The sequence below is a fragment of the Lissotriton helveticus genome, chromosome 3_1 (assembly GCF_964261635.1).
Source record: "Lissotriton helveticus chromosome 3_1, aLisHel1.1, whole genome shotgun sequence".
NCBI lineage: Eukaryota > Metazoa > Chordata > Amphibia > Caudata > Salamandridae > Lissotriton > Lissotriton helveticus.
In genome coordinates, this window is record NC_136061.1 from 843,321,059 (window position 1) to 843,336,695 (window position 15,637).

The 15,637-nt window shown below is 44.1% G+C and overlaps 1 protein-coding gene across 8 annotated transcripts in view; it reads left to right on the forward strand.

The window, feature by feature from the left end:
* Positions 1-15,637, forward strand: part of ZMYM4 (zinc finger MYM-type containing 4) — a 1,395,070-nt gene that overhangs the window by 770,401 nt on the left and 609,032 nt on the right. For all 8 annotated transcript variants that reach the window (XM_078681133.1, XM_078681129.1, XM_078681130.1 and 5 more), the window contains exons 17-18: positions 13,998-14,139; positions 15,005-15,150. In XM_078681133.1, coding sequence (XP_078537259.1) covers positions 13,998-14,139; positions 15,005-15,150 — 288 coding nt within the window. The remainder of the gene's footprint in view (positions 1-13,997; positions 14,140-15,004; positions 15,151-15,637) is intronic.

Below are 15,637 nucleotides of genomic sequence, written 5' to 3' on the forward strand. Positions count from 1 at the left end.
CACATAGGACTACTACAGCTCCTGCAGTAGCCAAGGCCCTCATTGGTGTCTTCACCAGGGTACGGTTTCCGAAGGAGGTGGTTTCAGACAGAGGTTCTAACTTCATGTCTGCTTACCTGAAACACATGTGGAAGGAGTGTGGAGTGCAGTACAAGTTTACTACACCATATCACCCACAAACCAATGGCCTTGTTGAGCGATTCAGCAAGACATTGAAAGGCATGATTATGGGACTCCCTGAAAAGCTCAAGAGGAGATGGGATGTCCTGTTGCTATGCCTTCTTTTCGCTTACAGAGAAGTGCCACGGAAGGGAGAAGGGTTTTTCCCCTTTGAACTTCTGTTTGGTGATCCTGTGAGCCCTACCCAATCAGAGACAGGCTCCTGCCCCCCCCCCCCCCCCCACCCGCCATCCCACTGGGGGGTAGCAGGATAGGGGTTGTACCCACCCCAGGGAAGGGACCCATTGGTCCCTGACCTTCCCCTACCTGTAACACCCCTAACTTTAGAATTTAGGGGCACCCTGAACCTTCCTTCCTCAGATCCCGATTCCGAAACTACCAAGAACAAGTAGAAAGAAGACCTGCTGTGCAGCTGCTAACAAGAGGACGACACCAAATGACTTGCCCCCAGCCCTACCGGCCTGTCGACCCTGCTCCTGCTAAACCCCTGCATCTCCCGTGGTCAGCAATCTCGAAAACCCCAGAGGAGTGGACTGACTTGCTCATCCAAAGACTGGGACTCCCATGAGCAGTGGTTCTGCTCAAAGATCTACAACCCCTGGTGCCAGCCAGGAAGCGCCAATCCAGCACACACTGCAACCGCCGAGCCCGGCCCGTACCAGAGTGGCCAAAGACTACAAGGACGTCCCCCTGGCGACTGTGACCAAGAATCCAGTACCCAAGGACCCTCCTCGAAGCTCCTGATGACGCCTGCAGCCTCACAACCAGGGACCCCTCCAACCACAACCAGCAGAGGGTAAGATTTCCCAACACCAGCAGACCACCCTGTGCCCCACGGGCCCCGTGTCCAACTCCTGGATGTCTACCTAACCTACAGCTTCCCAACTTACCTCTCGAAGTGTTGGTTGCACCTGAAGAATCTCTGTCCCCGAGCCTGCAGCCTTTGTTCATCTTGCAGCTTTCCCATTGAAATACATTGCCCTCCGACGGCCCAAAAGCACCCTGCACCCAGCCGCCAGAGTGCAACTGGAAGTGCAGCATCTGTTCTATCCTACTTCCCCCACTTGCTCTGTATAAGTGACCAGGAGCTCCCTAAGTGTCGATTTTTGAAACATACAAATATTCCTTAAAAATCGCCTGTGTAACAAAAAGGATTTCTTTCAACTGTTTACAGGAAATGCACCAGGGCTGAATCCAGGATCCAGCCCTGAGTAAGAAAAACCTACGCAAAGTAATTGATATTGCATTTACTTAAAATTCCCATTGAGCTCAATGCTATTATTGTGTTAAGATTGTGTTGCATATTGCAACAACTATATTTATTGCATTGAAAAGTCTATTGCTAATTGAAAGTATTCAACTGTAGCACCTCATTCTGAGAAAGATTTGTTATACCTACTTGTGATTCTAAAATAAAACAGTATATTTTTATATACAAAACAATTGGCCTAGAGTTCAGTTCTTGAGTCTGTGAGACCATTTGCTGACTGAGTGTGTACAACAAATGCTTTACACTGTCCTCTGATACTGTCTTACTGCTCGACCAAGCTACCACTTTAGAGAGTAAGGTTATATCTAACTTTAACCTCTGCCAAACCTCAGGGGACTGTGCACTCTGTGCACACGGTACCTTACTTTGGTGCTGTATACACAGAGCCAATTTCTTAGACTATGGCAGCATCATTCTTCCCCACTCTTAAAGATGGGGGTGAGGGGTTTCTAGACATACCCCTTCCATGCTTCTGTACTAACAATACTCACAGGGTTGGTCCTTAAACACCACTACTTAATTTGCATGCAGCAGCCTTGTTGGGTAATGGGAAATTATGCAATATAATGACTTTTTTTTGCAGAAACGCACATCTGCCCCATCAAATGCTGTACTCCTGTCCAACATATGGATAGAGCAAATGCCCATCTCTGTTTCCTAAAGCTAATTTTTCTTCTGATCATATATTGTTTGGCGACAGATGCACTATCAAGCCAAACCTAAAACGGAGTGAAGGATTTAGGGGGTGAATGTAGAAAAGTGCCCCCCGCGGTTTTTGCCTGGTATTCAATGCAATTTTGGCAAAAAATCCACTGGGTTCCTCCTATCCAGGCCAGGTCCCCAGTACCAGATCTCTTTCCCTAAAAGGGTACTATTGTTCCCCCAATTGGCAATACCTTTAGCACCTCCTGTTAGTTCCTAGTAAATGATACCCCAGGTACCTAGGTTAGGGGTACTAAAGAGGGCCCCTATGGGTTGCAGCATATATTGTGCCATCTTAAGGGCCCCTCACCGTACTCATGTAGGCTGCGTTGTCTTGGTGCATACAAAAGTGAAAACACATGGTATACATCCCTGTGTGCCATGCCTGCAGACACTGCATGTGGTATTAGTAAGTCACCCCTACAGATGGCCCAACAGCAATAAGGGAGGGTGCAATATACTACTGTGCTGGCCAGTTCAATTACTGCCAGTTTAAGTGACCAGGGAACCCATTTTATGTACATGTGCTGGACACTGGTTAAAACAAGTTTCTCAGCTAAGTGGTGTCCTCACTGAAACTAAAGATGTTTGCCCTCAAACATCTTGTATTAATACAACCACACTGATTCCAGTGATGGATTTAATATATTCACCTAAAGGTGCCCCCTGAAAACCTACTGACTACTAGTGTTCTGGCTTTCTAGTCTTTACCAGCCTGCCACCACAGACCAGTTTCTGACCCCCTCCAGGGGTGAGGGCTCACGCCCATGGCATGTCAAGAACAGAGCCTGCTCCGGCAGAGGGTGTTTTACACCCCCTCCAACAGGATGACCCGTAAATTACCAATCCAAGGCAAGTAGCTTCAAATAGCACACCGATTCATAAAGGGGGTGGTGATGGACAGAGTATCTGAATTAAGCAGAACACTCCTACCCAGTCAAAAGATCAGGGCTTGATCCATCACCGTTTTTTAGCTCACTGCACCATCCCAGCTCAGAACCTGGCTACATGCAAATTAGTCTGACCCTGGCCCAGTGCATCATGGGAACAGGGCAGACCAAACTACCAAGCCAATTCTTTACTGGAAAGGAAACAAGCTTCCGGGGACCGGTTTCTGGCATTACAGCCGTCTTCGGCCCGGCTTGCTTGAATCCTGATGGTGTAGTGAGCAAGGGACTCACATCTGAGCATACCCTTCCACACTTGTGGTGGCCAAAACGATTCATAAAGGGGGTGGTGATGGACAGAGTATCTGAATTAAGCAGAACACTCCTACCCAGTCAAAAGATCAGGGCTTGATCCATCACCGTTTTTTAGCTCACTGCACCATCCCAGCTCAGAACCTGGCTACATGCAAATTAGTCTGACCCTGGCCCAGTGCATCATGGGAACAGGACAGACCAAACTACCAAGCCAATTCTTTACTGGAAAGGAAACAAGCTTCCGGGGATGCTCAGATGTGAGTCCCTTGCTCACTGCACCATCAGGATTCAAGCAAGCTGGGCCGAAAACGGCTGTAATGCCAGAAACCGGTCCCCGGAAGCTTGTTTCCTTTCCAGTAAAGAATTGGCTTGGTAGTTTGGTCTGCCCTGTTCCCATGATGCACTGGGCCATGGTCAGACTAATTTGCATGTAGCCAGGTTCTGAGCTGGGATCGTGCAGTGAGCTAAAAAACGGTGATGGATCAAGCCCTGATCTTTTGACTGGGTAGGAGTGTTCTGCTTAATTCAGATACTCTGTCCATCACCACCCCCTTTATGAATCGTTTTGGCCACCACAAGTGTGGAAGGGTATGCTCAGATGTGAGTCCCTTGCTCACTGCACCATCCGGATTCAAGCAAGCCGGGCCGAAGACGGCTGTAATGCCAGAAACCGGTCCCCGGAAGCTTGTTTCCTTTCCAGTAAAGAATTGGCTTGGTAGTTTGGTCTGCCCTGTTCCCATGATGCATGAACCACCCCCTTTTCTGAATAATAGCACACCGGCTTTGGTGTGGGAATGTGCCTACCCTCAGAGAGAAGTGATTTCAACTCCTGTAAGGTAAGGAACTGCTCCCTTGCATCCTGCAGGTACCTCAGAAGACCTGTGAGGACTGTGGACTGCCAAAATCCACATGTGCCTTCTAGCCCAAGTCAAAGTGGGCCAACAGTGCCAGCATGGTCCCCAGACCATCCAGAGACGAAGCCCACCTTGGGTTTGCCAGAAGTGGACTTCCAGATGCCGCCTCCTTGTGCAGGTTCCCTCTACCTCAAGTGACTCCTGTCGTGAAAAACCAGCACCTGAGACCACCTGTGCACCTGGCTGCCCTGGCCTGAGAAGTGGACCAAAATGTCCTTCCGGTCCAGAGCATCATGAGACCTTAGTCCCCTTGTTGGTTCAGCCGGACTGGTTCCCGAGTCCCAGCTAGTAGCCTCTTTGTGAGCAGACCAATCCCCATAGACTTAAACAGGACACCTGGCGCTGCTTTGCACCTCCGCTACCAGCGTCCCCAGTTCTGCCCGAGGGGACCTGTTGGTGCTGCCTTTGACCCTGCCCCATACTCACCTTAACTTTAGAAGACTGGTCCTGTAAGTCGCTGTAAAGTACCTATATATGCAGTATGTGTATCCTCCATAGGATAAAACTACCACTTCAGAAATTGCTGAATTTTTTGACTTTTTAATAACGTTTAAAAACTGTAAAAATACATAACTCGAAATGTACTGTTCAAGACGCGTGTGGCTGTAGATACACATGCTTTTCATACTCCTGCCATCTAGTGCTGGGTCCGGATGTGTGCAAGTTGTATCTCTACGAATACTGGTGAGTGAGTCCACAAATGTACATAACCCTACCTGGCCCTAAAGTGTAAGACTTTCTCACCTTTAGTCTTGACGAAGGCCATAGCCTTGCAAGGGCTGTTCCAGGCCGAAACATGTCGACCTGATCACTAGGCGTCGTGACTCAGTGACACATCCACTTAACCCCAATTTTGTTTTTAGTGTCATCGCTATCCTATTTTTTACCCTTAATAAAGAATTACCTACATCCAGACATTCTCCCTCCTGTTAGAGGTTATGACCTCACTTGTTGAACGGGACACTCACGTGATAGACCCTATGATGACACTATCCACTGAACCACCCTAGCAGAGATGATCTACCCTACAGAGAGTGAAAGTGTGGTTGAGAGTCTCCAAGACACTATCCCCAAGATTCTGGTATTGAGACCATTGCCGTTTTATCTCCCCCTTGTTTTGATTCAGACATATGTCTCCATAGGATAACATTGCTGCTTCAGAAATTGCACGTTTGACTTTTTAAAACTGTAAATATTCCTAACTCAAAACGTTTTTACCTGATTGTGATGATCTTGGTGCCCAAATTTATATAAAGATGCGTGTTATTTTTATAAATTGGTCTGGATCTCCTTTTTGAGTCATGTGTATCTTTTATTGACTGTGTATGCAGCAGGTGTCTAACACTTCTCTCTGATAAGCCTAACCTGTTCGACCACACTGCCACTTAAAAGAGCGCCTTGGGATAGCTAGAGCAACCCCTGTTCACTTACAAGGGACACCCGGACTCTTTGCCCAATATACCTCTTTGTGGCATACTATATAAAGAGCAAGCTTCCTACAGTGAGTTTAGCAATAGAGGAAACACACCAATATGTTCCTCATTATTGCTGTGCTCCCGTCTGTGGTGCTGCCAGAGAGGAACAAAAACCCCGAATAGCTAGGCGGCTTTCTTATCTCAAGTTGCATGTGTGACACCTAAAGGTCAAGCTTCAGCCTGTCATAACACAATAGCTTTATTTCATACTTGATGCTCACTAGTGAGTCTTCTCAAACCAGCCATACTACTCGCTGGCTCATGCAGCTAGATAAATTCACAGCTGCTTGGAGGGGAAGCAAGCTTTCTGTGGAAGCACACAGCTTTTATCATTCACATTGTTACTACAGTGCACTCCGAAATTGTAAGCAGTATCACTGTTGAAGATCCAATTTCTTCTGTGTGCGTCCCGGTAGAAAGTGCAGTGTCTGGTTTTGCACTCTAGAGATGAACTGAGAGCAATTTGTCAGAGGCGGGTGCCTGCCTGCTAACTCAGGTCGCACTTAACTTCAAACCGTTTTTTTTCTTCAAATTCCAAATATCATAAATGAATTCCACGTTTTCATGAGTTGATTAATATTTATTTTTACCAATTACAATCTTGACAACAAATAAGGATAAAACACTGCGAGGCAATGGAAGCCTTACTAGGCATGAGCTCCTTCAAAACCAGTGCAGCTACTATCCATAGATAAATGGGTCAGGCTTGGTTCCCAGCAACGAGTCATGCCATTCAGGGGACAGTCGTGGAAAGAGCATGCCCGCAGTGGCAACTTGCTGCACAGAGGAGACATTCCTTGCTATCCAGAGCACAAGGCAGAAAAATGGAACTGAAACCCCAGGCCAAATGACTTTCAGTCAGGGTGCCTTTTTCACTTGATACCGGAAGAGGCTAGATTAAGAGGATTCCTGCACAAAATGGAGGAAATCACGTCTGGCAAATGGATGCTTAACATTGTAAAATAAGTCTTGCATTGAATTGGAGAAAGTACTCCCCAACTTAAAGCAGAAAGATAAACTGTAAAATAGAAGATGTAAAGCTGTTGCAGCAGGAAGTGAGGGATCTCCTGAAGAAGGGGCAATAGAGGAAGTACTGAAGAAAGACTACAGACTGGGAGTTTATGCTGTTTACTTCCTAACCCCAAACAAGACTTGACTGTAATACAGTAATGGACTTGAAATTCCTAAACAAATTTGTCAGACATGTTCAATATAAACACTCTGCTGAAAGTGATCCCCCTGTTAAAGAATGAAGATTACATCAATCTCAGACACCTACTTCCATATGCTGATAAACCAGTACCACAGGATGCATCTCAGGTTTGTGGTAGGTGACTCTCTACAAATTCAGAGTCTTGCCATTTGGGATGGTATCAGTACACAGTGTTCAAAAATTATTTACAGTGCTGCCTACGCACATTTGATGGCAGGAGATTCAGGTGTACCCCTACCAGGTGACCTGATAACTGCAATGTCATTGAAACCACAGCAGAGCAGCATAGACCAGGAAATGGAAATAATTAACACAGTCTGTTTTGAGTGGACATGGAGAAATCTAATCCTACCCCAATAAAGAAAGGACATTGTTGAGGTTAGAATTAAACTCAGACGAGGACTGAGCCCTTCCAATCCAACAGAGTTTGTGGCACTGATGGAGTAAATTTGCCTTTACCAGATGTCACAAATCTGAAAGTGACAACTGGATTAACATTTTGTGCAAGATGATTTTTTGCAATCCCATATTCCCCTATGCCAGGTTACCAGTGAGACCCATTCTAGAGTGCCTAGGGAGTCAGTGAACACAGTGTACACGGGATTGGTAAGGTCTACTGGTTGTCACAACGAAATTGCACAGTGAAATAAAATGATGAACATTAGAAAACATAACCAAGCTCGGGCTTCAATTAACCTTCACCCACAGCAACCAGTGCTACCCACAGAGGGCGGTATGCTCCTATGGAGAATGTAAAGATCAGAGGACAATGAACACCACAAGAGGAAGTCACACGTGTTGAAACACAAGTTACTTTTCCTAACACTGAACGGATTCCATAATGAGATCACATAGAAAATTTTACAGATCCAGACCAGCAACGCAATGATCTACTGGAGCATTCTTGTGTGGAAGTAAGATCGCATACCCTTTGCAAGCAAGCATAGGGCATCTAGAGAATAGAAATTATAAAGAGGATTGTCTTGCTAGTGATATACCTGTCAGGGCATCGAAATGTAGAAGCAGACTTAGCAGGCAGGAATCTATCTTTCTCTGGTGGCAGTTGGACAAACTGTTATTATGTTGTGTAGTTCCTATAAAAAGTGTACAGGATCTGCACGTTTAGACAACATGTGCTGTAGTATTGGTGTCAGACTGAGACTGAACACTCCCACGGGTATGTTAGTCTTTTGTACTAACTAACTTACAGTGCCACTAGAATCTCCTCTGACCCTGGAGGCAATAGTTCCTGGCAACCATCGAACATAACAACCCTGATCTCTCAGGACCTTGGAAACAATGTACTACCTTTCGCTCAGTCACTCGTGCTTACTTAGTCTGTCTCAGAGAAATACATAGAATAAACAGGATGGACATTTTTAATGAGCATTTATTGAACAGTTGTTATTCTGGTGTAAAATAAATGAGCTGTCTGTAATAACTGTTAAACAGTATAAGATATAGATGATTATCAGTACTGTGAAGGTAAATGGATGGATTAGTTCTGCCATCTTACAATAATCATGAATACATTCTAGTATATAAAACACATGATAAAAGATGTGTACTCCTACGATGTCTCCCTTACTTGATGTACCTAAATGTACCTAGCCTGTTTGTAGGTGGTAAGCCAAGAACCCCTCTAGGATTTAGTCAACCTCATTGCCTGAAGTGAGCAACTGTGGGACCCCGTCCTGGTCTCGAGTTCAACACCCCACAAGGGATGTTTTAGACCACTGCGAGCTGGAGTGTCTGCATGCAGGAACCTCAGCATCTCTGGTCAGTGTGTCGTCCGGGAAGTCTTGGTCTCCTCTTTCTCTCTTAGAAAGATGTGATGTATATATACCCATAAGTCTCCCCAGGGGTCCTACCATGCTGTATTACTGTGTCGGCCCAAGGATGTCATCTGAAAGAAACACGCAGTGATAGATTCCTTACCTTAGAATTACCCCCAGGCGTCAGACTGGATCCGGAAAGTTTTAGTCAGCAGTACCCCTGCGCGTCGGAAGGTAGCGTTGTGCGACTCTGCGTCCGTCGTTGGCGTTGTGTTCACCGGAAGACGTCACGGCAGCTACTTAGACGCCACCCTCGTGCGCTGACATCAGTTCTTTCTTTTTCCGCACCAGCAAGCGCAGATCCGGGAAGAGCAAGTACCCTCAGTCAATTTTTGACTGATTTTTTGAGACTTTCTCTAAATTTTTTCGGGTCTATTGACTCATAGTGCCCAGTTTTAAGTCCTGCGGAGTCTGTCGCCGCATGATGATGGTGACCGATCCTCACGACTACTTGTGTCTCTATTGCCTGGAGTGCGACCATGACCCCTGGTCATGCCTCGACTGTCGGGCCATGGCGCTGAAAACTTTGCGTGAGCGGTCACGTAAGTTGCTGGAAATGTGGCAGTCAGCTCCGCTCGAGGTCCTGGTCGAGGAGAAAGTCTAGGGACCAGTGGCAGAGCCATCATCCCCATTTTTCGGGTTCCAAGTCCTCGCGCACTGGGTCAGGTAAGTCAAGGCACCTGAAGAAGTCGTCGAAGAAGCGTAATCGTTCTCCGACTTCCCCTCGCGCGACGCATCTGAGGGCGGTACCACCCCCGCTGCTTTGGGGGATCCTGTGCAGTTGACCCCAGCCTACCCACCCTTTCCGGGAGCGACTCTTGCCCAGGTGCAAGACTTTCTTGCAGCCATGTCTGCCCTATTTGGGCCGTCGGTCCCCGCTGGTGAGCTTTCGGGTCCTTGCCCTGTGCTGTCGGCGGCATCGGCCTCGGTGCTGCTGTCGACTACGGTCTCGGCATTGCAGGACCCCCTTGGATCCAGGCTTGCAAGTAAAGGCACAAACGCACATCTCCCCTGCTTTGGGAGTGCTACACTGGTTGACACTTGCAAGAAGATCCTTTTTCAAGCTGCTTTGTATCTTACACATGGCAAAGGACCACTTTTCACCAGGAATAAAATCTCAAAATACATACAACAAATTAATTTACCTTCAATAATGGCTCCCATTTCCTAAGACATGTTATGTTATGTTATGTTAATATTTTTGTTAAGCGCTCGTACGCCCAGGGGCTTCATGGCGCTATCGGAGGGAACACAAGAAAATAAAATACAGCTCAACAGTAGGCCTGGATGAACAGCCAGGTTTTGAGAGAGTGTCTGAAACTGAGAAGATCTCCACTCGTTTTCAAATGCAATGGAAGCGAGTTCCAGAAGGTGGCTGCAAGATGGTCAAAGCAGCAGCCACCAAGACGTTTCTTTTTAAAGGATGGAACAACCAATAAAGCTTTTTGAGCAGAGCGAAGATTTAATGATAGGTTGCATCTAGAAACAAGGTCTTTTATAAACTTCGGGGCTGTATTTTGTAAGGTTTTAAAAAATAATACACCCAGTTTTAAATGCGATTCGCTGTGCTACAGGTAACCAGTGCAATTGTTTCAAACCAGGTCTAATGGATTGCCACTTTGTTAGTCCAAGAATAAGTCTTGCGGCTTGATTCTGGACCAACTGGAGTCTTTTTTGAACGCCCGCTGGAAGTCCCAGGTAAAGACTATTTGAGAAATCCAGTTGGGACAGGACAAGGGCAATGATAACCTGAATAAGAGCGGCCTGCGTAAGAAAGTGGGCTATTTTCCTTATTTTCTTAAGTTGAAAGAAGCTGGCAGACACTACAGTACCCACTTGTCTCTTCAAAGAAAGATCCTCACTAAGTGTAACTCCCAAGCTTTTAACCGAGGACGATCTCATACGCACAAGAAACACATGGGTGGGACATCTTTATCTGTTGAAGCAGTCACACTATGGAATTCCATACCTTCAAACATAAGATCCAGAGATAACCATCCCCACTTAGGAAGATCAGTCCAGAACTGGCTCTTCTCCACATGATTACTATAGTCACAACTCAAGAATATCCCACAACAGTATCCTGAGACATGACAAACATACATACAGAATGGAAGAGAGCTACATGCCATAGGACTTTGAACAATGGCTCCTGTTTTAAGCAGATGCATTTATATAAGGGGAAAAGTATATAATATACCACTGGATACATGGGGTTATCAGGCCATGTCAAAAGTGCTGCTTATGTACGGATAGGTGCATATAACAGAGGATTATTCCTGCCACTAATAACAGCAATAAATGGCATGTGCATATTTATGTATATAATAGTACTATTAGAACAGCTTTATTTCTGTTGTGGAAATACAGCCATAAAAACACAATTAATACCGTGGCAGGTAAAAATAAAAAAGAAAGAAATCGTTTCACCAGCTAATTTTGCACTTGGGCAAAAAGGCTGCAATGAGGGATAATAGACTTTAAGTATGTTTGAGGCCCACGGCAGTTGAATATGGAATATCAGAGCCTCACTAGAGTCCACGAAGGTTACAACACCATTGCAGGATAAGGTGACTCATGCAGTGATTTCACTACATTTGACTCGCATACAATTAAAAGACAAAGTCTCCGAGTCAATGGCCATAGATTAACAAAGTGCTACAATGCTAACACGTAGTATATTTCTATTATACCACTCTGATTCATAATGTAGAAGGCATACATTCTAGCCAGAAATGTGAGATTGATGTGATATGGACCTACTTGAGACTCCCTTATAACAATGGCAGAATGACAATATCCAAAAATTAAAATATAGTTCCACCCCAAGCACAGGCCTCAAAGTGATGGCAAGTCGTTCCCAAAGAAATATGACCTACTACTTCAGCCTACTTGCTCCTATATTCCAGGCCTGATTTACAACCTCAAAAGAGCAAAAACTACTAGTTCATGAGTGACGGAGCTAAGCAGGCTCAGTGCCTTCTTGCACTGGGCAGCCCACAGTAGACTACAGATTGATATGATTCTCTTAGTGTGAGGAACAATGTATTTGGGACAGAAGAATATGAAGTGTGCTTCTGATAAAATAACTGTTGGACAGAACGAGCATTCACAAGGCTCACCAATAGCTCCCTTCAGCAATCCATGTGTTAATTGGAAGCGTGCCAATTCTGAGCCTGAAACACAGGCACTTGGCTGAGTGGGGAGTAATCATGTCCATAAAGCCCTTACACTTTGGCACACACATGAGCCAATAATCTTCCTCTAAAACCATGTGGGTGTGACTCATGCCAGGAATCCCAAATGATTTGCTCCCAATATTTGTTCTTGATCTTAGTGCCCATGCTACTGCTCTGCTTCTCCGGTTTTGTCTGCAAGCCGGGCAGAAGTAGGTCTTTGATTTCCTTCATGTCAAGAGCAATCATCTCCTCAGAGCCATTCTTTATGGGGTCAGCTGGAGGGTGCACCATATTCTTTTTCAGTACTTCAGCATCTTTAGTTTTGCATTGTGGTCAATTCTCTCAATATGCAAGTCCCATCGTAAGGGTAGCATAGGGTAGCTGCTGGGTAAACTTAGTAAGGACCTTAGAAATCTTTTTTAGGCTCTCATCAGGGAGCTGTTGTTCTTGTACCCCCAAAGTTCCGCCCCATAAAGGCCCTCCCAACACTACAGCTCTATACACCTCAAGCACCGGAGATACCTCCCTACTAGAAGTGTCTAACATATTTATGTATATATGTTAATTACAATTATTTGACAACATACATGTACCACAAGATAAATGTGCACAGAAAACCATGTACATATTGCCACTACAATGTACATGTGGGTATTTATATCAAGGGGTTTAATCAAGCAAACCTAACTTTAAGTATCGTGTGTATTGTGAATTATTTACTTTTTAATATTTAAAAAAATCTCTTCTGTCCTCCCCATCCCTCATCCCTCTTACCTCTCATCCCAAACCTTTCACTGTGAACTCTCAAACATCATGTCAAATTTTCACTTTCGTTTTTAGCCCTGCCATTCAACTAACAAGCGCACCACCATAACCTACACAAAATGTACTACTTCCCCATTTCGATTTCATTCCTGTTCTTCCATCCCTATTCCAAATTCTACTAAACCCACATGTAATCAAGAGCACAAATCTAACACAACTAATGCACAAGGGAAATAATTTTTTTTTTTACTAATTAGCGTGCTACTTAATGGAAAGTTTCAATACCTCGTATGGGGTCATAAGCGCAATATAAATACATTTACAATTATGACTAAATGTACCAGAAAAAGAAACTACTTCCTACAACACATAGCGAACCTCAGCAGGAGGAAACATTTCTTAAGATGGCGACCACGGTCTAGGGCATTGTGGATGGATGTTGGAATTCATAGAGGGCTAGTATTGTACCCTCTTGGTTGATACCCACAAGAAATAGGGGTATGGAGAATTGGGACAGTTCCAGTCACTAAATGAAAACATATACAGTATTTGAATCCAGTATAGGTGCAAGCTGCATAACTCTTGGTACAGGTAGTAAACGATTTCCTTATAGAATACCTTGTTAATCTAAAGTGAGACCATTTAATTGATGGTAATCTCACGTAGAGCTGCTGTGGGAGGAAGTGAAACCACAGTCTGCGTACATAGAATGGTGAAGACAGGGGAAGGAATGGAACCTTATCTCGCTCTCATGTATAATGCACAGGACAGATTTCTAATTACCCATTTTAGGCTCAACTTTTTACATCACCTACTGGCTGATCCTCCAGGTTTTACTCGAACCGTTGAGCAGAAGGATGCCTGCGGCTGCGACAATAGGTCTCCGCAGGACACCCTTCATTTTGTATTATTATGCCCATTTAACGCCCTACCCAGGCGCAGTTTTTTAGTAGGGATTTTAAAACAGGCGAAGTTTAGACACGCCAAGGTTGCCCTATTATTTTTTCAAATGGCCAACGATCCTCGCACACTATTATGTATCATGAATTTTATTAAGGTTGCTCTAAGGCTAAGCAACTCAAGAGGGCTGTGTTGAATGAATTCCCGGTTAACTGTCTTTAATTAATTTTGTGATCTGTTTTTTACTGTATTTTAATTGTATATCCTGCACTTTTATGGTATTTTTTAAATACCGAATAAAGGATTGATTGATTGATTGATAAGTATTTCCTTTGGATTTATAATATGTCTTTCCTGAATAGGCTAGTACACAGACTGATGCTCTGAAGTTACCTGCACACCCTCCCAGGCTTCTCAAGAATAAAGCTCTGCTATGCAAGCCCATCACACAGACGAAAGCCACCTCCTGCAAACCACACACCCAACACAAGGAGTGTCAGACCGGTAAAAGACTGTTGAAATAATGCCTAACGCTAATTTCAATGTTTTCTACTCTTTGTAAATTAGATTATGTATCCTTTTTGCTGAGACAGCTTTTACTAATGTGCAAATTATTTTTCCAGTTCAATATACATAGCTGTTGTAAACCTAAAAAAGTTAACTCTGAATTTGCATCATGGTAACCAATGCAAGTTAAGTTTCTAGTTCTTTTTTAAGGATTGAAAACGACCACCGACTAAACTAATTCAATAAAATCTCAGTTTTTTGGGGCTTTTTATTGTGACCTGATGTCTATCATAATGACGTAGTTGGCTGACGTTAAAATTTGGGGGTTTGCTTTACTTGATGCAGTTGCTAGAAACCTTGATAATACTGCTGGAAAAAAATTAAAATTTATTTGTGCAACTATTTTTGTGCCGGAGAATGGGAGACAATTTTAAGTAAACCGTTTTGAAGCACACATCTCTGATAATTCCTGATCTGGGGTGTCTTTCATGGTGCAACCAGACGTTGAACTTAATAAAAAAAAATCAATCCATGTCTTATCTCAGTGAGCATCCAAAAAACTCAGAGCCATCGTCATTGGAAACTAAAACTACTTGGCTCATGTCTACCAGTGTTAAAACTAGTTATCCTTGCTGGAAAGAAAAGTATTGCAGCACTCCCTTTAATTTATTAATGTCTCTTGAAAAGCCTTTATTTACTTGTATGTGTAATTTGTTTCAAAAATGCTTTCTTCAGTATGTAGGAAATTGTTTGCTCTGCTTCCTGCAATTGCCTTTAGGTTGGCCAGATCTAGATCAAAAATCAATCAGAGTAACACCACTACATCCTTTACTAAGAAAATAACACACGCTTTCTTCTACAGAGGAGGAGAAAAAGGTGGAGCCCCCCCCTCCCTCCCCGCCTGTGCCACAGATAGTGGCGGTGCCAGTTCCCGTGCCAGTCTTTGTGCCTGTGCCCATGCACCTGTTCAGCCAATACGCTCCTATTCCGTTTGGAGTGCCACTACCTGTAAGTTGCCTCTAAATAACCTGACAGAGAAATGTATAGTTTTTTGGATTGAACACCCTCCTATTTATAAATAGAAAACATTTCTCAGAGATGTTACCCTTAACATGAAAAATATATTTTGCCAAATATTTACTCTGCAAGCTGCTTCATGTGTGCTGGCTACTTAATATAAGTACATTTCATTTTCTTCATGTGAACTAAGCATGCATTTTCAGATATCATCTAGCCTTAGTACAGTGCTAAATTGTCTGACTTGTTAATAAACACTTTATGCCTATGACTATTAAATTATCTTGAATGATGTGCAAGTTTAATTGGTGCTCCAAAACAAAATTTCATTAATAGGTATTTATGGGAACCTGCCTTATCTAAAAAATGACAATGGCTAGAGAGTAATGACGTGACTAAAATTTTAAAGGCAAATGGAGATTTGTACTGAATTCTATCTGTTATATTGACAAATGCAGTGTGTTGAGAGGAATGAGGA